A 25,502-nucleotide genomic window follows, 5' to 3' on the forward strand; every position below is an offset into this window, starting at 1 on the left:
CTGTTGGACATTTTTATTATTAGGAACCAACAGTTTTACGCTACCTGGTATTTTTTGTCCTGCAAAAAAGGTTTTGTACCTGGCCCCATGCTGCAGCCTTCTGCAGGGTAGAGTACGTGTTCCTTGGGGTGTTTGACTGTCTGAGTGCGTATGAGATCCTGAAAGAGCCATGCCAAGGTAAATATCCCATCACGGGCCAGCAGCCAATGTACTGAAGTAACTCATTGCACTGGGACAGAGCCAGGAGTGGCAGCAGGGCTTCTGCCTTGGAGCAGGAGTTGGAACCCAGAGTGGGATTTCCTCAAACACTGCGAAACATTATGTGCTCTTTGCCTCATTTCCTGGGGTAGCTGCAGGAGTTGGAGACCTATGGAAAAAAAAGGATGTTCATTGCTTCCATGCTTGTTTCTGTTGAATCACTGTTGAAATCTAGAGGGGGGTCTGTGAGCTTTCCATCCCCCAGAGAGGTTGGTACCCCTCTGTATGTCCAGAAGGGATGAGGGAGGGCTGATGGCCATATAGACAAATGGATGCATCCTTTCTGGATGGTAGAAAGTCAAGCTGCCTGCTACCCCTCACCCTGGGGCAGCCCAAAATAACCTCTTCTGTGTCAGCCAGGCTTTCCTCCTGATCGTGACAAAAATTATTCCAAAATTAGCTTCTCCCTCAGTATTTTGACATGAGGCAACACCAGATTAAAATTACTTCAGAGTTACCCTCTTGGCCTTGTCGTGAACAAAACTCTCTTCTGTTTGGTGCAAGCACTGGGACCTGGCTCACAGGCAGCACTGCTAATTGTGAAATTTCTGACAACTGCCAGCATTGCAACAGCACCAGGCACCACCATGGACATTGTACATCACTGCTGATGATTTGAGAGGGGGCAGAAAGCTGTGGAGGGGGTGTCCTGTGGCAGTGGGTCCTCAGGGAATGGTGTTACGTCAGCCACCCCACAGGTTTACAATACTCGCCCTTGAGCCTTGGCCCCACAGCCCACTGCAGTGTGGGCACGTTGCACAATGCCCCAGTCCCACTTCCCTTGTCCTGTCTGGCAGTTGGGATCTGAGCTCCTGACAGCAAGGAGGAAACGCTCCAACTAGCCCTGTGGGAACTCGAGGGGTGGCAGGACCAGGAGTCCTTACTGAGCCCTGCACTTTGAACAAAGACCATGAGATCTTTGGGGACACAGGGAACCTTCTCGCAGAGGCATCCATCAGGGATGGGGCATGTTCTCCCCAGGGAGAAGCTTCTTCCCCACATTATGCAGCAAGCAGGGAAGGGGAAGATTGCTCTTCCTTGTCCCCCAAAAGCCAGGAGGGGTGGAAAGCTATGGGGAAATCAGTAAGACCACTGTGCAAGGGCTCAGTGCAAAGCTAAATATAGTTATTATCTCTGCTCCCAAAAGATAAGAGCCTGTGTCCACAGCCTGCCACAATGCCCTGCCCTGGCTTCCACCTACCTTTGCTTCAGAGGCAAACAGCAGGCAGCAGCTGTGAAGCAATTTGCCCTGCTCAAGGCAAACAGAGCTTCTATCACGCGGCAGAAACGCACCCAGAGCCACTGTGCTGAGCCAGGCCACGGTAGCCCTGCCTGGAGATGGCTGTGCAGACCCATGGGCCTTCTGGGGTCTCTGTCCATTGGTCTTGGGTAAATCCTTGCTGCATCCCTGCCACAGACCTTGTCACTAATCAGCTCTGCTGAAATTCCACAGTGCCACTGGCAGGTAAAACACTAATCTACATTTCCAAGGGTCCTGCAGTAGATTTCTCTCCCCAGCTTCCTTAGATCTTATCATTGCCTTTATCTAAAAGCAGGAACCAAGAGGCTAAAACAATGGTCTTTCCCCTCCACACAACCCTTTTGCATTGCTTTGCATTGCAGAACAGCTAGTCGATTAAGCGGCAGCTTTACAGCAGGAAGTCTCTGGGTTTAACAATAGCCATGCGTGCTTCCACCGGGTAATTAAAAACAAATGTCGGCACTTCAGTACCGCCTTTATGCTCCGCGAGGGAGGTGGGAGAGCAGCACTGCTCGCATTGGTGCGCTCGGAAGCCAGATGTGGCCAACAAGAGGCTGTTACTCCCAGCCTTGTCGCCATTCCCAGCTCACAGGAGGGAGGAGGAGGTGTTGCTGCTGGAGTGTTGAGCTGCCCAACTCCAGCGCTGGAAACACTTTCCTGTGTCTGCCCGCTGCCTTGGGACGGCCTTCTGGGCCGCTTGGGTCCCACAGGTGGTTGTTCCTAACATTGTCTCAGTCATTGCCTCTTACACAGAGACAACTTTCTCGTGTCTGTGAGAAGCTCAGTTTTTCCACTCCATGCTCTAAATCTTGTCAGGAAATGGGATTTGGGAACGTCTCCTGGGATTTCTGCCCCAGAGCTGCAGTCATGGGATGGAATGTGTGAGTTACCCTCATCCCACCCCACCCCTCTGTGCACACCGAACACCCTGTTGAGGAGCTCAGTCCCCTGAGAAGGACTCAGGACATTCCTGTCACCTCTGTCTGCTTGTTGGCGGCAAAGCCCCCCGGGATCGCACCAGCTTCACACCTGAGAGGATCACAACGCCTGCTCAGGCACAGTAAGCTCTCCCAGGAGATCCCTGGGAGCCAACGGGCTTTTCGAAACCCCTCGACGATCGCCCCGCACAGCAGCCCCTCAGCCCTGCCCAGCGAGCGCAGCCCCGCAGCCGCGGGCGACACTGCCATTCAGCCCCGTCGCCGCTGAGGCCGAAGGCCCCGCGCTACCCATTGGCTGCCCGCCGCTCTACCAGCGTGCTTATTGGCCGGCAGGAAGGGAGGGCGGGGCGGGCGGCGCCCTTAAGGGTCCGGAGCGAGGCCGCCCCGTCGGTGGTGGTGGTTCGGGGTAGGCGGGGTGTGAGCGGGCCGATGCGCTGCGTCAGGTATGGGCTGCCTGGGGGCCGGCACGGTGCTCCAGGGGCTTCGCGCAGGGAAGATGTCACGGGAGGTATCCCAAAGGGGTGGCGGGCGTTTGGGCTGTGTCACAGGGGCAGCTTGTGGGGTCGGAGTGGCAGAGGGGCCGGCAGCCAGATTCTTGGCGTGGGGTGAGCGGGGGCTGCCTGATGCAGGGCTGGGCTCAGCTCCCAGGAGCGATTGCTCTGCTCTGAGCTGCTTTCCATTCCTAAAGTAAGGGAAGGAAGAGTGAGTGCAGGGGGGTGCTGGGTGGAACCCAGCCTTCCCCTTCTGAAACGGTCTGCCCTGCTTGCTCCCTTTCCTGCTGCAGCTCTCGGTGCTGCCTTTGTGCTCCTGTCTCCGAAGTGGGGAGCTCAAGGCAGCAGCCCTGATGGGGGAGGCTGCTGTGGTTGTGGCTCGAGGGCCAGCAGGCTTTGAGAGCAGAAAGGAGAGATCTGGGTGTGAAATGAGCTGAAACTTATGAATGCAAGTGCTGAATCCTATTATAGGAAGGTGAAGCTCTTCCTCAAGTTGGAAGGTGCTTCAAGTCATGCAAACCGGGCAGGATGCTTCTTGCCTCTTAATGTCAAACACTGGGAGTTACTGAGGCTTACAGAAGAACCTGAGTGCTCAGTGGGAGTTCAGGTGGATGGCTGCTGCTGGGAAGGGATGCACGTTAAGCTGGCCTTGGTGGGAAGCTGTGTTGTTTTAAAGGAGGAAATGACCTGTATAAAGTATGTGAGAAAGTCGGTGAAACCAGGAAGAGCTAAACAGCTTGGTGTTGGCAGACAGGTGGATCCGCTGTCTGTCCTTGTGCAGGTGCCCTTGAGCTTCAAAGAAGGCTCAGGAAAGAAACAGGAGGTAGCTGGTGGGTGTGTTGGGAAGCAAGCCTTTGTCTGTGCATGGTGAATTAATCAAGTGTTACTGCTGAAGGGATGCTATGGAGGGCTGCTCGGAGCTGCCCTGTTGGTGTTGCAGGGTGGGAAAGTAAAGCACAGACTTGGAGAGAGTAGCTCTGTTGCTTTGTCTTGGCACGGGGACAGCTATCAAGTACTATAGCTGGCTGTGTGTGGCTTTGGCAGCACGAGCTCTTGTGCGTTGTGCGGTCAGCTGCTGCAGCTCTCACAGTGAGACCAGCTTTGGAACATGGTCTGCAGCCAAACAGAGAATTTAATTAAGGAAGTAGTCTGACTTCAAGATGTGGATACGTGGAGGGATGGTGCTGTATCACTGGGGGCTGGATGCTAGAGGAGGAGATGCTGTGGTGGAGAGACACAGTCTGCTCCTCTGGGGGAAGGACTTGTTTCCAAAGCCTCTGTCAGCCTTGAGTACATCACACAGCTTGCCTGTGCTAGCTATGCTGATATTTCTCTAAGTGGGTTAAGATGTGCACTCTGCAATGGAGGTAAAAACCTTCTGGCCTGCCTGATATCTGTTTTTAAAATACCATAGAGGGAAGGAAGTTGTTCTTCTATAGGTGCAGAGCAAGATGAGCATCAGCAGGACCAAGCCATGGATTTTTGGTTAGGTCAGAAGTGTTCCAGAGCCTGCTATTGCAAGCTTAGAAGGGCAGTGCCTGCATGTACCTTAACAGGGTGACTCTCTGTAGCAAACAATGGGAAGTCAGCTTGCCCTTCAAGAGATGCAACAGGCTATAGTTGAGCCACAGCACTGTGGTGGCGTACTTCCCAACACATCTGTAAGTCATGCAAGTACTGGCCTCTTACAGAGCTTGAGGGACTTGGGGAGTGATGGAAGCTAAGCTTGTTTAGGATGGATGGGGAGAAGTGTAGCAACTATCTGACAAGTCATTGAAATGCTTCTCTGACATAAACTGCCCCTTCTTTTGATCTTTCAGTGCAATAGACTGTTTTCCTCACAAACAAGCAATGGCTGTGGATGTAGCAATGCAGCTGTACCTGTGCTCCTCACCCTTGCGAGGAGAGAGGTGTGCCTGCAAAATTGCCCCAAAGCCAAACAAGCCATTGCGGCCGTGCATCCAGCTGAACAGCAAGACGGTACTGACTGGACCAGAAGAGGCAGAAAACTCCTTCACACACAACAAGGTGAAGAAGAAGGTGTCATTTGCGGACAGCAGAGGCTTTGCTCTGACAATGGTGAAGGTGTTCTCAGAGTTTGATGATCCTCTAGATATTCCTTTCAACATCACTGAACTGATTGACAACATTGTGAGTCTGACGACAGTAGAGAGGGACAGCTTTGTCCTGGACTTCGTTCAGCCCTCTGCAGACTACCTGGACTTCAGAAACCGTCTTCAGACAGACTGCGTGTGCCTTGAAAACTGTATGTTAAAGGAGCGGTCTGTTGTGGGCACAGTGAAAGTGAGGAATCTGGCTTTTGAAAAGTCTGTAAAGATCAGGATGACATTTGACACCTGGAAAAACTTTGTAGATTACCCGTGCCAGTATGTCAAGGATACGTACGGAGGATCAGATCGGGACACGTTTTCTTTTGACATCAGCTTGCCAGATGGAATTCAATCCCATGAAAGAGTTGAGTTTGCCATCTCCTTTGAGTGCAATGGCAAGGTGTACTGGGACAGCAACAGGGGCACAAATTACAGAATCATACGCTCAGAACTGAAGTCTGCCCAGGAAGCCCTCCGCCCCCCGTGCAGCCCTGACTTCAGCAGTGCCTTTGACCAGTTTGGGAGTCCTCGGTGTGCCTATGGCCTGTTTGCTGAGTGGCCAAGCTATTCAGGATACGAAAAGCTGGGGCCCTACTACTGACCTAAGGACCTAATGTTCTGACTGACTGTTGGTGGTGTCTGCAGGTGTGGTAGCCCTCCTGAACATGAGGTGTGTGGAAAGGTGGAAGAAGTGAGGCTCCATGTAGCTCTGCGTAAGCCTCCCATCAAAAAAAGAAGTGCAGTACTCTGCTGGCAGTTGGCTTATAATCAGGGATGCATCTCCATAAAGGGCTGCCTTCCCTGTCTCAAGTCAGATAGCTGGCTCTCCCGATGATCAAAAGAAAAGGAGATGTTGCTTGCCTGCCTGTTCAGTGCTGCTAGTCCTTCCTCTTCTGTAAAGCTGCTAGTCTCCAGGGAAACACTACAGTGCTTGGGTTGTCTGCTGAAGCTATGTAGTGGTGGCTGGTTTGTGTTGCTTGCTAGTGTTAAAGGATTTTGGTGTTGGTTTTCTTTTTTTTTTTTTTTTTTTTCCAAAATATGTTCTAGTATTTTTAAGTGTGCAGTACTTCAACATCAGCAGCAGGGCTCTCCTGAAGGGTTGGCCTGTGCCTGTCAGGAAATGTTGAAGTGATTGGCTTATGGGGAGCAGCCATCTTCTTGTGCACTTCCTTGTGTGAAGCCCTTTCTGCTTGAGGCAGGAAAGATATTTTGGAAGTGAGAATACAACTGTGATAAGATGTAACCCCACAGCCTGCTGTATTAGGGGACATATGTGCCTGTGGGGGAAAATCTGATATGCTTAGTCACCAGTTGTTTTATCAGCTGATCTTGAAAAGCTTTCATCATATGCTTGGTTGGTGTTACCAAAAATAGAGGTTAGCTGTAGCTGCATGGTGCTTGTAAAGCATCTGTAGGCTGACAGCCTTGACTGCCTTCTTTAAAACCTTCCTCTCTTTTAATTGCAAGTGACCAGTGATGCTTTTGTCCCTTGATGGACACTTGAATCAGCTGCTGGACTTGCTGGGCTTTGGCACGATGCCCATGCAAGCAGCTTTTCTCAGGTGTTGTGGGAGCTAAGCACATGGCAGTGTCATGCTGAGAGAAGGTGGCTGTCATGCACCTACTGTGATGGAAGTGCCTTGGCTGATAAAGTGCTGGGATCACGTGCACCATCAGTGGTTTGAGATAAACAGGCTTTGGAATTGATGTTGCTTTTTTAATTAAAAAAAAAAAAAAAGTGTAGTGGTTTATTACTCCATGCCTTGAACTGCTTGGCAGCAGATGGAGTGGCACTGCTCATGTGCAAGGATGTCGTGGCTGTACTGAAGAACATCAATATGCTGTGCTTCCCTCGCTGCTGTAGCAGTTGCTGCCACTTCAACCTGGAAATGTCTAAGCTTTGTTTTGCTCTTGCCTTAAGAAGTGGCTCACCCCACCAATGCAGAGGAATGTGATACTTGGGATTACTCTGCCACCTCCAGATGTGGAACAAATCACCAATGTGAGCCATCTCTTTTGAAATGAGATAGCTGCACTGAGATGAGGTAGCCAGCTTGTTCAGTGCCAAACAGCCTTGCAAAGCTGCTTGCATGGTAGCTGAGCAGAAAATGTAATCCCTCAGTCAAAGGGAGGGTTCTGAATATTCTGTAGGAGTAGAGGTCAAGGGAATCTTCCTAGTGCATAAGCTTTATAAATTTGTGGGTGCCTATGTAGCATTTAGATTGGCTGGAGAGATGCAGTGGGCTAGACTACTTGATAAGCTTTTAAATCTAGCTTTTAGATCTGGAGACTGCTGTATAGAGTACTGAAGCTGTTTTACCCGAACTTAGAAGGGATACTATAATCACTGTTGAATGCTGAAAAGGAAGAAAGAGCTTGTGAGAAGAATAGCCTTCAGCTGCTGCTTTTTTCTAAACCTGACATTGATGCTTGTTGTCACTCTGTCTGATTTCTAATTCCAGGTGATAAATCTACTTGCTAGCTCAAAGCTCATTAGCTTTGGTTCAAACAGCTTCCTGAGTCAGCCCTTATCTGCTATGGTCTCTTGTGAAGGGACTGTTGCCCAGCTTGGCTTGAACCCATTTTTAAACTGAAATTTGAGTGACACTGATTTCTTTTTTGTTGTTGTTGTTTGGATTTAGTGAATGGTGTCAGTGCTGTAAGACACTGTAGAGAAGCTGTGCTCTCCTGGCATGCTCCAATGCTGGGGAGGGCTGCTCATGGGCCGAAACAAGGCATGTGTCTGGGGTGCTGTGGATGGTGGATCTCCTTATGGGGCCTGTTTTTTCAGGCTGTGGAAGCGGTGTGCATAAGGGAAGAGCATGGAACATAAACTAGAACAGCTATACTGTAAGTTAAAGCTAGGCTGGGAACTATTTGACCAATAGTAGTTTAAAAATACTACTTGTGGCCTTTTCTCTTTTTCCATTGTCAATGTGAACATAGAAGTAAGGGGTTGCTCTCCTCACTCTATGCCTGGAAGTGCCTTGTGGGTTCTTTTGCATGTTTGTTTTTAAAAAGGTTTTTGTACACAGCCTTCTAGTGGAAAATGCACTTTATAATTGCAATGTAATAAGTCTTTTAATACCACGGCTCTGTTTTTATGTGATTGTTAAAATAAAGGTGGAACGATGCTGGTTGTGTACCTTCCTATCCTATTTAAATACCCGTGAGGGTGGGGAGGTGGCTTGGACTCAGGAGGTGAGCTTCCTGCAAGTAGCACTGGCAGGAGCACGCACCTGCATTGGATTCTGCTGCTGAAAGCAGGGAAGAGTAGCCTATTCTCACAGTTCTTCTGCCAGGATAAATGTTTCCAGAGTCTCTGCAGTGCAGGGGAAGAAGGAGAGAAGCGAGGCCCTTGTCTGGGCAGTGGTTTTTCAGGTTTTTCTGCATTTATTTCAGGTTTGCCTCTGTTAGAGCACAGTCCTCCCCCCTACCTAGCCTGGGATCTCTGCATCACAAAAAAACAAGCATCTTGATGAGGTGAGATGGCTTTAAAGCTGCTTCCTGCTGCAGGGGAGTCAGAAATCCACAGGAAACTTCCCTTCTGCAGGAGAGGAGCAATTCTTGTGGAAATACCAGCAAGGCCTAAGTTTCACCCATCTTTCACTAGGTTCAGTGACATGCTGAATTTTAAGCAATGGCTGCTGCCTCTGGGTGGTCTTAGCCATTTACCTGTATGGTTAAAAAGGAAAGCTGAGGGAGGGCAGAAAGCACAAAGCAATCACATGCCTGGCAGCAATTAAACCAAGAAGAAACAGGGTGATGGCAAAGGACTTTGCTTTCTCAAACATCTGCCACTCCCTTCCCAAATCATCACCTCCATAGCTAAGCACCATTGGAAGTGCTTCATTATTTTTTTTTTTAACTACTGTTCTGTTAATCAAGCACAAAACACTCTTTTTTTTTAAAAAAAAAGGCCATCTGGTTGCTTTTCTGGTTTCAGGGAAACAACACAGCTCTGAAAAGTATTTTGGTCTGCCTCAGCATGTCTACAAGCAATTCAGGCCAGTACTACTTCCATATTTGAACACAAGTTTATGAGTGAAGTGACCACAGTCAGGCATTTCCTGTAACAGTATTGTGGCTGAAAATCCCATGTGGCAGTTTCATTTTGAGAGACAAGGAAGTCCAAGCTGAGCCTGCAGACATTTCAGAAGAGAGGAGACCTGAGAAAGGCCAAGAGACCTCTAGGTTTTGCTCTGGTTGCTCGGGTGTTGCAGGCACTGGGTTTACTGTATTTATAGAGCACTTGGTGGCAGGTGTCAAACAGCCTTTGCTCTGAAGCTCCCCACCACTGTAACCTTAGGGGTATCCTGTGCCACCTCATAACAGATGTAGTTAAGCAAGGCAGTCACGTTGCTCTTGGCTGAGGTGTTTGACTTGAGTGGCCCTGGGAGGGTCTGGTTTCCTAAGTCTGTTCACCATGCCATAGCTGTGTCGAGCCTGGTGACAGGCTGAGTGAGCTCTATTTGAGATTGCTCAGATGCAGAAGAGGGTCCTCGGGTTTGGGTTCCAGCATACTTTGTGGTCTGCTTAACCAGAAAGTGAGGCTCTGTTGATAACCGAGCACCAGACATCAGTACTGGTTGGATGCCTCAGGGGGCAGGCAGGCAGAGCACATTGCTTCCCAGCAGCAGTTGCATTTCTTCCATCACTTCCCCTCCTCGAGCTTTCATTTAAGAGGTGGTTGCTTGGTGGCACGTCCCATGCTCAGAGCAGTGGAAGGAAGCATGGTGCTTTCTTTCAGACACGTACCACAGGGCTTCCTATTGCTATGTATTGCCTACCTCATGCTCTGCAACAGGGTATTACTCTTTTCCGTTCTCTCTCAATGTGAGGCTGCTTCCAGCACAACCATCCCACACCAAGTTGAGTGGTGAGCTTGGGGTTAGTAACCTTAAGCTTGGGAAGGACATTTGTGAGCAGTAAGAGGAGGCTGTGTGGAAGACCCAACTCTCGGCAACACACACAGCTTTGCCATAAAGTTAGCAGCACTGGGGTGGGTTTCAAAGTGCCCAAATTATTCTCTTGTTTCTGCTCTTGCTGGGCCAACTTGGCTGGCTTTAAACTACTGCAATAAAACTTATTTATACTCCTGTTGCTTTTTGATGGAAGAAAGCTTCAAACCAACTGCTCTGGCCAGCAAAAGTTCTACCCTGCTGCAGCTGGGGATGCTCCCAGCCTGTCCTTGTCCTCCCCTTTGGAGCAGTGATGTGCCAGGCTGTTAGCTGTTCTTAAGGACTTATTACTGACATTTACAAAAAGGAAAAGATTGTCTTTGTTGGAAAATAATTGCAGCTGGCACATCCTTTTGGTGCAGTTAAGTCCGGGTGGTCACCAAGGAGCAGTTAAGTGCTTTGGCTCCGGGAACATGGATGCAGGCAAGTCCCTCCGGCCCATGCATAAGTCACAGGTCTCCCTGCTCTGTGGTCTTTTATCTTTAAAGAAAGTTATGGAGGAGGGAAGGGTCCAACTTCACAGCCCATGAGAAATCTGCTCAAAAGAACATAAGAAAGTGAAACCTTCAGGATATATCTATAAATGCCTTCATAACTTATTTCTAATGTGGGGGTCTTCTTAAAACCATAGTAATTAATCATTTTCATGGCAGTTAATGACATGATATGACATTTCCATGACATTTAATGGATCAATCCTGGGCATATTCCAATGCGAAGAGATCTTTCTGTGTCTCCTACTCACAGACAGTTCAAGTTGCACAAGACCTCATCCATGAAGATGCTGATGACCCCAGGGATGGAGATGCCACCAAATCTCTGTGCCTTGTCCCTAGCCGGCACTGTTCTCCTGGGAAAAGTCATGGTTCTCACAAATCAAAGGAGCTTTTAGCAACATTGCAGTCTTATCGTAATACCTGTTTGTTCCAGCCCTCACCAGATTCAGGATATACAGATGTGAAGGGACAAGGCAGATGTCCACACGGCAAAAATATCTCAGGCCTGAAAGTTCTACCACATGTGCAGTTTGGGCCAAGGCAGCAGCAGCTGTTCACATCCAGTAAGGTATTTGCCATTTCCCAAGACATCCTGCAGCAAAGGGTATAGCCTCATTTACCATATGGTTGCAAGAAAGCCCTACTGTTGAGCTGAAGACAACTGATCTACAAGGTACCTTCCAGTGATACTTGCTGGGGTCAATCTGAACAAACTAGAGGCCAATGTTTACAGCAATCCCCCTGGGCCCCCGTTTTGTTCCCAGCCCTTAACATCCAGCAGTAGGGAGCTCATGGAATGCTGTGCTTGTCTTCCATCTTTATGGTCGCTGGCAGAACAAAACTTTTGCATTACCAGCAGGAGTGTAATTCCTCAGTGACACGCAGTGCAGTGACACTCCAGTACTACAGAGACAAGCAGTTTTATAGGAAGAAATATAAAAGCCCTCTCCAGTCCCACTCAGGATTTATGGCTATCCACCTTTCACACAATGCTCCCCTGGACACCTGGCAGGTGCTGCTTCTGCATTTTTTCTGCTTGTTGTGATTAACTGGCTTCTGGGTGACCAGCAGAAACACAGTGTGGTTCATCTATGGAGAGCCATCCATCTACTGAGCTGAATTCAACCTTGATAGTGTGGTGAGCCAGGGTTCAGGCAGTGATGGGCTGATGGTTGGACCAGAGGATCTTAGTGGTCTTTTCCAGCTGCCATGATTCTATGATTCTGTTTATCTGTAGGTGATGTGGTGACAAAGATGATGTGTGGCACCTCACCCCTTGCTCAGCAGCACGCTTGGTCACTGAGGCAGGTGTTAGACAAAAGCGAAACAGGTCTCCCTTTGGGGCTGAGGACCATCACAGCCCAGCACTACTTCCTCCGAGAAGCCATCTCCAAGCAGTTCAAATCAAAATAGCAGACAAACTAAAATCAGTAAATCTATTGAACTTATCTCACCCCCAAGGCAGCCTTTGCGCAAGAACTTCACATCAGAGCCCACAACAATGATCACTTGAGTGTTTTACAGCCAAGCAGGAAATTTCAGCAGACCCGTACTAAGTTAACACGATTTCTTAGACAACCAATGAATCTACACACAAATCTTTCAGTGCTTCTAAAAGCTCTGCAATAACAGCCTGGTAAACAGTGAGCCACAAAGACAGCAGGGATGCACTTGGTGGGGGTTAGCACCAGGATGACTGAGTGTTTTAGTCATTTTTCTTTTTTAAGTTCTGGTGTTACTGAAAGGAAACACAGTTTTTGTTCAGACAAGCAGTTTTATGAGTGTTATTTCTACTAATAGGTATCTTGTTCTATTCTAACATTGAGAAACTATTTCTTGGTCGGTACACAAAGCTTTTATTGTTAATTTTACGCACCAAACTGGATTTAGTGCTTACCCACTCACCCCACTTCACATGGATACACGACCTGAAAGCCCCTCTGAGACCACTTCGGACCCCCAGAACCCAAGGCTGACTTTGGGTCTGGACACTATGAGGTGGCTCCAGCTGGCAACTCAGGGTTACATTAGAGAAGCTGGGAGGGAAAGCAGTGTTATTGCCCTCTGAAGTCAGAGCAGTGTGTGTTAGCAAGGAGAGGAGACCCCTGAGGGCCTTGTCTGAGCCACTGTAATGCTGAAAGATGCATCTGTTTGTCCTGCTGCTGTACTGCTCTCCAGCTGGACATGTCTCATTAGGCACAATGAATCAGGTGGGGTACCCCTGCTCTTGCAGAAATATGAGCCAAAATTTGCAAAACAGGTCTTCTCATAAAGATAGCTTGGCAGACAGGCTTGTGGGTGCTGACTGCAGGTGGCCGAATTCTGACTACATTAACTTATCTCCAAATGACCATATAATCTCTCTTCCAAGCCAAAAAGAGAAAAAAAAAAAAAAAAAAAAAAAAAGGGGATGTGGGAAGCCACAGCTCCAAGTAACCTCAGGGAATGATAAAATAGAATCGTAGAATCATTAAGGTTGCAAAAGACCTCTAAGATCATCCAGCCCAGTATCAACCCATCACCACCATGCCCACTAACCATGTCACTCAATGCCACATCCACTCTTTTCCTGAACAATTCCAGGGACTCCACCACATCCCTGGACAGCCTGTCCCAGTGCACTTCTATCCTCCAAGAATAAATGTTTCCTAATACCCAACATGAAACTCCCCTGGTGCAACTTGAGGCCCTTCCTGCTTGTCCTATCACTGTTACCAGGGAGAAGAGGCACCACCTCACCACAGCCTCCTTTCAGGCAGTTGTCATAAGATCTCCCCTGAAACTCTTCTCCAGACTGAACTATCCCCATTCCCTCAGCTGCTCCCCACCAGACTTGTGCTTCAGACCTTTCACAGCTTCAGTGCCCCTCCTGGACACACTCTAAGGGAAGCTAAATACTCTTGTAAGATCGTGCTTAACATTAAAGCTGTACCATTGCAAATGCATGGTCACACTACAAAAGATGCTGATCCTCTGAGCAACCTTAAACTAGCTCTCAAGCTATGCTTTTTGTGGGGCTGGGAATGGACTGCAGCTCAACCCAGCTGATCCTCTGACTCCTGGGCTTGCCTATCTCAGTGATCCATTTGCCAAAATGGGGACACAAAGATACAGCATACGCAGTTACTCATCTTTTCTTGCATCAGCAATGGCAGGCACTTTACCTGATCCTTCCCAATTATCAAAATGAGGTCTCTACCAGTGTCTGGAAAAAGCAAGCCACTGGCAGGACCCCGCAGCTCCACCCTCGGGGGATTTGCATTTCTGACACTCGGTCTGGATGGATAACCTGAAAGCAGAGACTTGCAAGCCAGTTCTGTCTAGCTTATTCTAAGGAATATTCCACCCAGTTCTCACTGCAGCCAAATGAAAGAAGAGGCTCTTTTCTTCTGAAATGCACCGGAAGTCATAAGCCAGCTTGTCTGCAATTGCTTTTCAGCTCTCCAGTTTGCGTTCGTGCTTGGCTGCTTCTCCCTTTGCAAATTCCAATAGTGGGTTGCCTCTGTTTCCTTAATAAAATGAAGAAGGAAGAAGAATTTAAGCTTTACAGGCATCACTGATCTTCCACCCAAATGAGTTTTGATTTTGAGTTTATCCTGATCTTGCACTTGTGGGAAGAGCAATAGGATCAGATGTGAGGTAATGGTCTCAAGTTGTGGAGGGAGTTTCAGGTCAGTTATTAGGGAAATTAATATTTTCAGGAGTGGTGATGAATTGGCACAGGCTGCCCAGGAACGTGGTGGAGTCACTGTCTCTGGAGGCGTTCAGGAAACGTGGGGCACTGAGGGTCATGGTTTAGAGGGCAGTATTGGTGGTAAGTGGATAACTGGACTAGATGATCTCAGAGTTCTTTTCCAACCTCGGTGATTCTATGAGGATTCTATGATTCTAAGTTTGGGTATGGATCTTACAGATAACAAAGTAAACGCAACTCACTGCATCTTGCACACACTGGGCAATGAGAGCAATGAGGAGCCTTGAACCCAATAGAACCTTAATTGGCAGCTAGATTTTTTAAATGGCAAATGACCCAGCAAGGAGAATGGGTGAACTGTGAGCAAGGAGAATTTCCAGATGCCATACAGACCTGAAGAAAACAATAATAACAAAGAAGACTTGAAAATCTGAGGCCTGGGGAGATTCCCAGAACTCAAAGTTTTCCATTGATGGGAGGGAGTGATCACTTCACAGGCAATTGGCTGTTCAGTGCAGGGCAGTTCTGCTGCTGAGCAAACCAGGCAGTAACTACAGCCCCAGGAGATTAGACCGCTCCAGACTGGTGCAGTTACTGAATTGCGGGGATGAATAATCATCCAAGCAGCTTTCTCCAGGCAGTGCAGAGAAGAAATGTCACCAGCCATGTGAAAATTGAGTCCAGATGCTTCCAGGATGTCTTTTGAGAGGTGTGTGCTTGCAAAGCAGGAGTGAGCTCCAAGCTGGTTCCCAGATCAGACTCCAGCACAGAAGTTCCCCTCTGGTCCTAGGGATGCTCCAAACTCTCTGGCATTTTTCAGCCCTTTTTATCTTTCTCTCTGTGCTATTAACGGAATGACGTGATTGTTCCAGAGCCTCCCCAGTGTTTTGGCCTGGTTGTGCCATCATGAACATCTTACTACAGCTTGCAAACCTCCTGAGGGCATGCACCAAGGCTGGGAAACTCAGAGAAGGCAAAGCGAGACCTCATCAAGAAAGATTGCTAGTTATTACTAAGCTGTTATTGCCACTGCGAGAAACCCTGGAGCTGCAGAACTGCTTGCCTCATATATGTTCATTAGCAGCATGGATAAGAGCAGCATTGATTGAAGACTATAATTAGATCTCAAAGACCTTTCTGGACTGGCTGACTCAGGGACTGTGCTACTTCGAAAGTGCTTCCAATGTCTCTTTGCATTCTTTTTTTCTTTTTTTCTTTTTTTTTCTGAATGGTTGGGATGACATTTCCCTATTCAGCAGTTTTGGGGCAGTTTCTGTTACGTATCCCATTGTAGTTTGCAGAGCTCTCCCCAGCTTGGTGCTGCACATACAGAGTGGCCCACATCGCAGAGTGAAAAAAGCTCCACTGTTGGACTGCCCTTGGTCTCCTGGGCTGTGGGCTTGGCCAGGCTGTAGTTCTCTTAGGGCTGCATTGCTAACCTGTCAGGCAGCCCTTTCTGCTTTAGTTAAGATGCCAAGAAGTACTTTTGTGGGCATCTTCCTCTGCTGATGACTGATTTTCTTGGAATCTCTTTCTTAGCCTATTCTGATCAGCCAGCTTGGAGCACTTCCCGAGTGTTAAGCATGTACTTCTGTCATGGCATCCTATGTGGAAATTATTACTTCTTGCTTGCAGTGCTGGAAAACAACCTCAGCATCAATAGTAAGAAAACAGGAGTGGAAGAGTCAGCAGAAAGACCCACAGCACAAACGCCCAGTGTTCACCTGTAAGCAGCACATGTGGCAAGGAGCACCCAGGGGCTTCCGTGCATTTGGCCTCCAGCATGTTGGAGGCAAGGTGGTGGGCACAGGCCTTCTAGGCTGCAATGTGCTCACTTTTCTTTGCTACACCCACAGAGCCCTCCTGCCCCTTCTACTGCTCACGTAACAGCTGGGACAAGATGTCAGCACATTGGGAATTGAGCCAAAGGCAAACACAACCACTGAAGCCTGGTTGGCCCATGTGCTGCAGGAGAGTATCTGAGGAAGGACGTTTGTGCCTCTGGTTTTGAAAATGAGACCAAACCCACTGAGGTTAACGCATATTTTTGAGTGGGATTTTCTTTGAGATCAGAATTTCACTCCAGACACCAGATTTTGGTGATGAGCTGTTTTTCAACTCCCTGCACTCTCATCAGACTCACTGATCCCATGCTGATGTGTAACTGAACTAGATATATTGAGTACCTTCCTCTTTCCAGCAATGTCAGGCAGTGATACAAACTCTAACCCACACAGTGCAACTTGATCATACTATTTTCTGCAATGTTTACATGCATGCTACCTTTGCTGTTTGGACTTCAAAGTAATGTGAAGTTTGAGAGGCAAATTCACCTTTAATCCACAGTATCCTCTTCCCTTTCCCTTCCCTAATGCTAGATTGCTTTTTCGTTGCTTAAAGTTCTGCTGCTTTAAGTTAAAGAAGTGTAAAGTTAAAGCTTTGCAATGATAAATGACTTTGTGAAAGTGCCTGCACTTACATAGTGGTGAGGCCCTGGCAAGAGGCTGCCCAAAGCAGCTGTGGGTGCCCCATCCCTGAAGGGGCTCAAGGCCAGGCTGGATGGGGCCCTGGGCAGCCTGAGCTGGTGAGGACAACCAGCCCACAGCACAGGGTTGGAATTGGATGGGATTTAAGGTCCCCCCCCAAACTAAGCCATTCTATGGTTCCATGATATATGACTTGCCTGTATGAGATCCCAGCCAAATCTTCTGAAGTCAGTGGCTCCTCTAAACCAAAAAAGCAAATCTAGCAGAAGGAGCAGGTGTTTTATTCGAGGTGATTTTCTAATTACCTATCAGCTGTGCATGTGCAAACCACAGTATCTGAAGATGCAGCCAAAAGCTATCATTGGCAGAAGGTGACCTGACTGGAGCTGAGAAACTTGATTATAAGGGGTGAAAAAGAAATGACAAGCTTGAACTTCAGAGCCTAGCACAGGTTCTGACCCCACTCACACTGATTAGCAGCCAAAAATTTGAGCACGAGATCTTCATATGCACGTAGAGCAGGAAGTTTTCTGAACCATACAGCACAAATCTGGTCTCCCACTGAAATTCGTTTATATGTAGTTGATATTTAATCCACAAATCCTATCTCCTCTATGGGTGTTACAAGCTATCTACAGGAGCCTGTAATAAACCGTGCCTGGCAATGCTAGCAAAAAATTCAAGCACTAAAGTGCCCAAGCACGAAAAGAACATTTCCAGCCAGCCTGGGTTATAGACAAGGCCTCTCTCTCCAGACAGCTGTGAGTTTTCAGCAAATCTGTCTGAAAGGAAGAAGCCACAGCCATTTCTGGCCCTTGGCATTTGATGAGGCACTGAACAGTTTGCACAGGAGTCAAAGTCCATTCGTTCAGCAATGGAGAGCCAGCAGCACCTGACTTTGTAATGTAACCTGATATCACTATTTAATGCACATGCTGTGAATTATTAACAGCATTCCACCCAACGCCTTGTCATTGGGAGGCTGGAAATATACCTGCTTTCAAGGCCTTCATCTGACCTAGATTCCACCCACCCCCCTTCTGACCCTTATTTAAATCGGCATGCATAGCACAGAGATTTTTGCCCTTCCATGAAAAGATGAGCAGGGAAATGATGATCACTGCTACCTGTCTTTTGGAAGGGAGCAAACCAGATGGAGGCAGAAAGGGGATGTGCAAGTGTTTTCTGTTCTTTTGGTGCAGTCTGGCACTGAGAAAGCATGTACCAGAAAAGAAACTAGATGCTGAAAGTAGACTAAGACAGGGATGCATCTGTGAGGTTGAGAAAAACAAGTCATCTCCCAGACGGATGGAAACTCTGGTCAACCTGATGTAGCAGTAGGTATCTCTGTTCATTGCAGGGGATTTGGACCAGATGACCTTTAAGGGTCCCTTCCAACTCAAACAATTCTGCAACTCCCCAGCCACTCTCAAAGGCTCTCATCTCTCACTTGCCCTACTCTCCCCTGGCAATCCCTCTGAAAGGCGACTGCACTTTGATAGGTGCCCCATTGCCTTCCCAGCCTCCTCTTCCCTGCTTACTTGCCCTCTGGAAGCCCACTGCAAGTAGAGGAGCCCATGATGTCCCCCCCCCACTTCTCTCAGGGACTGATCCATACCTCTGGTTATTCCTGTGAGGTCTCACAGGTAAGCAGATGTTCCTGCAGGCTGAGCTGTGCTGTGACGTGAGACACGTGACAAGCGTGCTGCTCAATAGCCTGGCTTCTTGCCTGATCACTGGCTTGAAGAAGAAGGAAAAAAAAACTGTTTGTGAGTACTGTGGAGAGATGAGAAGATGGGGCTATTAATAACAGGTGAGATATAATCTACGGACCACACCAGGGCTGTGTCACAGGGCCTCCTGGTGAGGCCAGTGGTGTGTGCAATTGAATGGGCCTTAGTGGGAGACACGTGAAACCCTCCCTGCTGCAGACCTGCAATACAGCTTCACACTGAATATCGTGGTTCTTTGTGTTGTTCTTGGGAAACATTTCTGGACCTCCAGGAGTATTTCTAACCAATGATATTCTCTCTGCCCTGCGCCCACTCCTGTCACTGCAGAGGATGCCATGATGGCATTGTCATTAATCCTCACTCAGCTGAGCTGCCGTACCCAGACACAGGCTAGAGGAGCCTTTAGCTCTCTCTGGGCAATTGCTACCCCAAACACCTCAATGGCAGCTCTCACCTTGCAGTGATGAGAGTGGCACAGGAGTGCATGGAGGCTCCAAGGCCAGCAAAAGCAAGCTGCAAGCTTGTGCTCATCTCTGTGTGAATCATGGCCCTGGGGAACGCAAGGTGTTACAATGGCAAGATGCCTGCCCATGATCTGCAGTGCCATGGAAGTCCCTCCATCCTCAGAACTGCCAGTTTAGATGCCTCGTTCCCTGAATATTCTGCTGTACCTCAACATTTTCCCTTGCTTTTTTTTTTTCTCTTTTTTTCTTTCTTTCTGAATGTCTTCCCAATTTTTGCAAGGTAACTTGGGTTATAATTTCATGCCAGGTTTGTGGAATGTTGTTGCATGGGCTCACTTGCTGCTGAGATGTGTGGTCTAACTTCCCCGCTTTGTACAGCACTCATTTGCACACACAGACCACAGCCCCCTTTGTAAGGGATCCAGCCTGCACTCCAACACCTCACTGACCCCCAGTGAGACCATACCCAGCACAAACTGTTCATCCCTTGGAGCCTGAGTGTCTCCCTTTCCTGCCAGCACCATGCAGAGACAAGCTTGTTTCTTCCCAACAGTATTTTCTCTTCTGTAAACCACAACTGGCTCCTACAGCAGCAAAAGCAGCTCTCATTTTCACTATGTTACTAGGAAATGAAATTATGTTATTGTATTTGCCAAAAAAGCCTTCCCAGGTTTCAGTGCGACCAGGAATGGGAGGAAGATGCCGCTCAAGTTTCATCTCCTCGTGGAAATGCTTGGCATACAGTTAAAGGGCAGAGCATGGCACAGTTAAATGAAGCCAGGCTGCCTTCAGGACCAAATGCATCTGCCTGCTGAGCCTACTGGGCCTCATGGAGGCTGATGTCCCTGGAGATTGCTCTTGAAGCCATCCTCTTTCTTTTCCAAGAGGTAACCTCCAGTGAAAGCCTATCTGCCAGGTGGGTTCCCAGCATTATTTGCTCCATGTAGGAGGATGTGAGGCAGGATGCACATTTCTCATCCATAGAGCAAACAACACTGCCAGCACATTCCCTGGAGGAACGGTGGAAAAAAAAACAACTGTATTATGCCCTGATCAGAAGCCAGACAACAGCTCCCAGTCAGATCTACTGTCATAAGACTGCAAAATAACCTTGTGGCTGAGCCCCATTCCTTCGAAATTAATTTAGTAAAGCACATGCAACTCCAGTCAGAAGGCCTATGGGAAACACCCCTAAAGACAGGCATAATGTTCTGTCAAAATTGCTTCTATGGTATGTTAAGAACACCTTCCTTGGATGACCGTGAATGGACAATCACTGCTGTGACATTTTGTAATGCAGCTATTTCCCCAAATGTCTGGACTCTGCAGACAGACACCTGCACCCCAGCTCTCAGGGCAGCCTTAATATTCTGTCTCCAAGGAGCTGGCTTTGAGCTGCAATATAGCTCTCAATCAAGGGGTACTGGGTAGTTTCTTCCTTCAGCTCCACAATGTAGCCCAGTCCCAAGACGTGAAACCCAAACACTTGACTGAGATCTTGTGTTTGCTCTTGAGGGAGGCTTTTAACTGAAAAGAAGGCTTGGTACCGAAAAGAAAAAAAAAGAAGAAAAAAGTCTATAGGAACTGCACCAAGGTCAGAGTCTTTCTTGACTCACAGCACTGGCAGAGACTCCCAAACTAGATTTCAGAGTTGGACCCAGGCCCTGGAGACCTTAAAGTCTCAGTGAGATTTGTCTGGAAAGGCTCTCTGCTGGGCTGTGAGCCTGCTCATTGCTAAGCAGGGCAGGGTTATTACTGCTTAGTGGCTCTAAATATTTTCTCTGTTTAGAGCAGTCATATTTTCTCCATCTGTCACAAGAGCCTTTCCTCTGCTATTAACCCTTACGCTAGACGCAGATGAGAATTCATAGGATATCTGTCCTCCTGCTTGTGAATCCCTCTTTTATTTGGTTTCTCCCAGGAGGAATCAGAATCATAAAGGTTGGAAAAGACCTCTAAGATCATCTTGTCCAACCATCCAGCTACCACCAATACTGCCCACTGAAAACTAGAGAGAAGACAGCCCATCTTCTTTCTCCATTGCATGAGCTTGCAACACAAAGTCCTTCCTCTGAGATAACTCTAACAGAACCTGCAGGCCCTGAAGAGAAGTCAGGGACAGTGGCAGCCCTCCTAACTCCTGGCAACACACATCTTACAGCAAAGGGATGGCCAATGCTCCTACACACAGCAGTGAAAAGAGGTGGCAAACTGGCTACCCACTGAGGATAGCATGCAAGCCCTTTGAGCTAGCCCAGGGAACATCAGAGGTTTTTGGGATGAAAGATGTAAGCAGATTAAGGCGTAAGGAAAGGGAAACAGGCAACACAGTCTTTTGTGGGAATGGCTTTGGTGGCAGAATGCCAACAGAATGATAAAGAAATAGGAAGCAGAGAAGAGGGAAGTTTGCATGCCTGCTCAAGGCTACCAGAGGGTAGCCTGAATGGGAAAGATCAGTTCTACAAAGTTCTAAGAACCAGCACCTCTTCTCTGCATCTGCTCTTGCAGTTAGATATGCATGCAGGCCAGGGAAACTAGAATCCAACCCAGTCCATGTCAATGGACCCAAACATTAATGCAGAAGAATGCTGGGAAGCAAAGGCATGTACAAGATGTTAAGGCCACAGTGGACATTTTGTGAAGTCATCTGATAGACCCGCACTGGAGCCAGAATCTCACCATCTTCCATATAGGGAATCAAACCTTGAGTGACTCCTTTTCCCTCCCTACGCCTTCATTCCTAAATCCTGTTTAAAAATAGGATGTTTCTGAGTTCAGCCTGCCCTACTGAAAACCATAGGAACCGTTGCTATCCAAAACAGTGTTGACATCAGCTGCGTACACTGAAAGACTGCAAAACTGGAGTGCAGAGACTCAGTGACCTCAGGAGAGGTAAAAATGGCTATGGAATTAATCCTTCACCATTCAAAGGTTTTACTTCCTCAGCTGGTGCTGGCAAAGAAAAAAAAACACTTTTTAATTAATCAGCCCCCAGAGTCACTAAGTATACTGGGAGCTTGTTACTGAAGTTCTGGCATCTTTGATTTTTTTAATTTTATTTTTTGTTATAGGAGCATACTGCATTTCATTCTGAAAACATCATCACCATGCAAAAGGGCAAAAGACAGCAGTGTTTGATTGTATCCCTGTATATTTGGCTTACGTGCACTTCAGGAGAAAGAGAAGTATGCAAACATGGGCACAAAGCCAGCAATTGCAAAATTCATGAGAAAAATGACAGTGTCTGCGTCTAAAAAAGCAGTGGCTCAGATGCATTTGCAATTACATGGCCAACAAACAGATGATAGAAGCAGTCAGGATGGCCACTTGCGCATAACCATCTTTCTGTTCTCTGGAGACATGGGGACATCAGGTCTGGACAGTTTCTCTGCCTCTGATGCTGTAAGAGCAGATCAGGACAGATGAATAAGTTATCTGAAATCTAGCTGTCAGACAGATCCACCTGATGGTGGATCCTATGAAGGATGGAAGTCTGCAGGAAGGAAGAACTTGGTTTAGTAGGCTTTCAAACTTCTCCTATGAAAAAATATAGGCTAAGAATGCCAGTGGAGGGAGACCTTCTCTTCCCTTCTTTTCAGGACTTCACCTGATTTGGTGTAGGCCATTGGTGGTGAGAGTCTGTGACAGAATGGGTGCTCTCACTCTCAACTCTTGATGAATCAAGCAGAGCAGCTTCACTGCCTTCCTGCTCAAAGACCTCTTCTATGTTCATAGAATCATAGAATCATAAAGGTTGGAAAAGACCTCTAAGATCATCCTGTCCAACTCAACCCATTCCCACCATGCCCACTGACCATGTCCCTCAGTGCCACATCCACACTGTTCCTGAACACCTCCAGGGACGGTGACTGCACCACCTCCCTGGGCAGCCTGTGCCACTGCATCACCACTCTTTCTGAGAAGAAATGTTTCCTAACACCCAACGTGAACCTCCCCTGTTGCAGTTGAGACCATTATCTCTCATCATGTTGAGAGGGAGAGTGAGAAGAACACAGACCACCGAGTCAGTTCTGAGAAGGCCATGTTAAACAGAATGCACAACAAGAGCAACTGACCAGGAACTGGGAGGCCTAACCAAAATGAGAAACACTTTCCTCACTCCTTAAAAACATACACATCCCTAAAGCCTTGCATTATGTGGCAACAGAAATAAATGAAATTATGTCTGGTTTAAGCTTTCTCTTCAACAACAGACAACAACTTAAAAGCCCTTTGAGTTAGACCAGAGGACCTCAAAGAGTTTTCTCAACAACTCAAAATTTCCCTCTTGGATGCTATTTTTTGCTGAGAGCAACCCTTAAACTAGATGTGTTTCCAGCAGGGAAGTAGAAACTATTGTAGCTGGCTTCAACAATGGACACTGTGAAAATGCCAGTAATGGTCTAAGTATTGGAAGCTATTTTCCAGATGTAACAACGTGCAGATGCAGAGGTATCCATATTTCCATTATCCATATCCCCCCCCCAGCTGTACTTGCTCCTCCACAAAAAATTGCCTAAACTCACCTGGCCAACATTTTGATCTAGTTACAGGTAGCAAAATGACATCTAAAAACGTTCTCTGCAAGATGGAGAGTCTCGTCTTGAGGAAGGTCATTGCAGAATACAAACAGTAATGAACAGAGGACGCGCTCTTGAGCATGTGGAAATCTATCCTCAGCTGATTCTTACAGAGTAAACAATCTACAGCACAAAGCCTCTGCAGGACCAGTACATCTCAGGGACTGCAAATACCTGAAAATTGGAATAACATGTTGAGTAAATGTGACTTTGACACCTTCTTATATCCTTATAGCTAGACATCAGAAGATTTTCTATATATGAATAAATCACGAATTCACTGTTTCAGTAGTCCCCAGACAGATCAGGAGCCCATTATACCAAACATTGTCAAGTTCAGAAAAGAACCTGGGGCTGGGGAGAAAAAAACAAACACAAAAACAACACACAAGAAAACCAAACCAACCTAACCTTGCTACTTTTTTTTTTTTTTTTAGGAGCTTCAGTAATGGCTGAAAGTTAAAACTGCTTGAGCATCTCAAGTAATGCATCTGGCTATGCATACCCGCCTGCTTTTTTCGCAGGGATGGCTTTCAGCATTGGCCATTACTTGGTGTTAGTCCCTTTCATCCTTGCCTGCTGGAATGACCTTAGAAATGGCTCTTGGGATCACTTTGAACCCTTAAAAGAGGGCTGGTTATGGGCACTAAGCAAATCTGCAAAGTTCAATGCCTTGCCTTGACCCTTCCATCAGTAGTTCTTCTCTCTGAGCACGTTCAGACTCTCCCTGCCTGACATGACAGTTTTGCTGGTGTAAAGATCTCAGGAGCACCTTGAGTAACTAATGGGAGCAGCACTATTTCCCCACACCCTGCCTCTCCCCTGCAGTCATGGCTCAAGAGAAAGGCATGTATCTGTCCATCACACGTACACCATGTCTAAAAGAAACCAACCTGTCCAAGGGTTGTTCCTGTTGTGCTGCTAAGGAGTGTGGGTTTTTTAACAACTTATTATTTTCTGGGCTTATTTATGTGTAATTTCTGCTTGACTCACTCTGTTTTGTTTTTTTTTTTTTTTTTGGTTTTTTTTTTGACGTCTTCTTTCTGAAGATCCACAAAGACAAACTGGAATGAGACCTATGGCTTTGTGGAGAGAGGGTGCCCTGTAGCCATCAGAAAAGGCAGAGAGGAAATCTGTGACACACAGAAATCTTGGGAGGTTTCAAGGTCTAAGAAGTGGCTGATAACCAAGCTCTGTGCACCCTGAATGAAAACCACCACCAACAGTAGGATGGTGTAGGGGGAAAAAGTGTGCTGTAATGCTGGGATTTGGGAAAGTGGCTCAAGTGGTTGCATCCCCCCAGCCCTACTTGCAGTCTCTTCTAGAATAGCATCGGCTACTTTACAATTGTCCTCAGATTTGTTCCCTGTGTGGCAGGGAAATGAGGGTTGCCGTGCCATGATGCTGTCACACAAGGTCAGAGCCACCTGTGAAATAGTGCCAGCCTCAGGCCAAACACGGAGACAAAGCCACAATAGCACTAGCTGCTAAACCCAGAAAGCCTTTGACTGCAGCGTTATTACCTAAATTTAAGGGTAGCAGGTCTGACTGTATTATTCATTGCAAGCAAACTCTCTGGCAAACCTTCTCCATGCTAGCTGTTAGCAGACTATGGGCAAACTGCCTTTCTGTTTACAGAAACTGTTCACGCCAAGCACAGCACAGCCCAGGAGCTGTCTGCCCGCTCTTTGCTTCCACAAGTCCCCACTCTGGAGCTGTGCTGTGTCCCAAGGCAGCATGGAACCCACAGACCAGTGCAGCCTGGGGAGGAAGATTCTGCCTGTGAATTGTGTGGGTAGATTCCACTGCCCTTTTTATTGTGGATGCTTATGCATGTCTTTGCTTCAATCCATTTTCCACTCTTTCTTGTTTTCCACTGGCAGGTTATCCTCTTTCCCCAGTGGGATTTTTGCCTGTCTGGGGCAGCAGACTGGAGACAGTGCTGAGCCCACTGTTAGATGAATTCCCCTACCATTGCTCTTCTATTCACAGTGCTCCATTCCTTTCTGTCTTCAACAATCTTACAAC

At 47.5% G+C, this 25,502-nt stretch overlaps 1 protein-coding gene and 1 long non-coding RNA gene across 2 annotated transcripts; one reads left to right on the plus strand and one right to left on the minus strand.

The window, feature by feature from the left end:
- The first annotated feature begins 2,842 nt into the window (after positions 1-2,842).
- PPP1R3B (protein phosphatase 1 regulatory subunit 3B) lies at positions 2,843-8,193 on the plus strand. Its single transcript, XM_042812347.1, has 2 exons — positions 2,843-2,900; positions 4,769-8,193. The coding sequence occupies exons 1-2, from the start codon at positions 2,887-2,889 to the stop codon at positions 5,658-5,660; spliced, it is 906 nt and encodes a 301-aa protein (XP_042668281.1). The 5' UTR covers positions 2,843-2,886; the 3' UTR covers positions 5,661-8,193.
- A 2,484-nt stretch (positions 8,194-10,677) lies between these two features.
- LOC122157002 lies at positions 10,678-18,384 on the minus strand. The gene is made up of 2 exons (XR_006167747.1): positions 18,316-18,384; positions 10,678-11,109 (listed from the first exon to the last, which is right to left on the minus strand). It is a non-coding gene; the product is annotated as an uncharacterized LOC122157002 (long non-coding RNA).
- Between the last annotated feature and the right edge of the window lie 7,118 nt (positions 18,385-25,502).

The sequence above is a fragment of the Centrocercus urophasianus genome, unplaced genomic scaffold (genome assembly GCF_019232065.1).
Source record: "Centrocercus urophasianus isolate 14NV4802_14NV808 unplaced genomic scaffold, USGS_Curo_1.0 seq_13, whole genome shotgun sequence".
Classification (NCBI taxonomy): domain Eukaryota; kingdom Metazoa; phylum Chordata; class Aves; order Galliformes; family Phasianidae; genus Centrocercus; species Centrocercus urophasianus.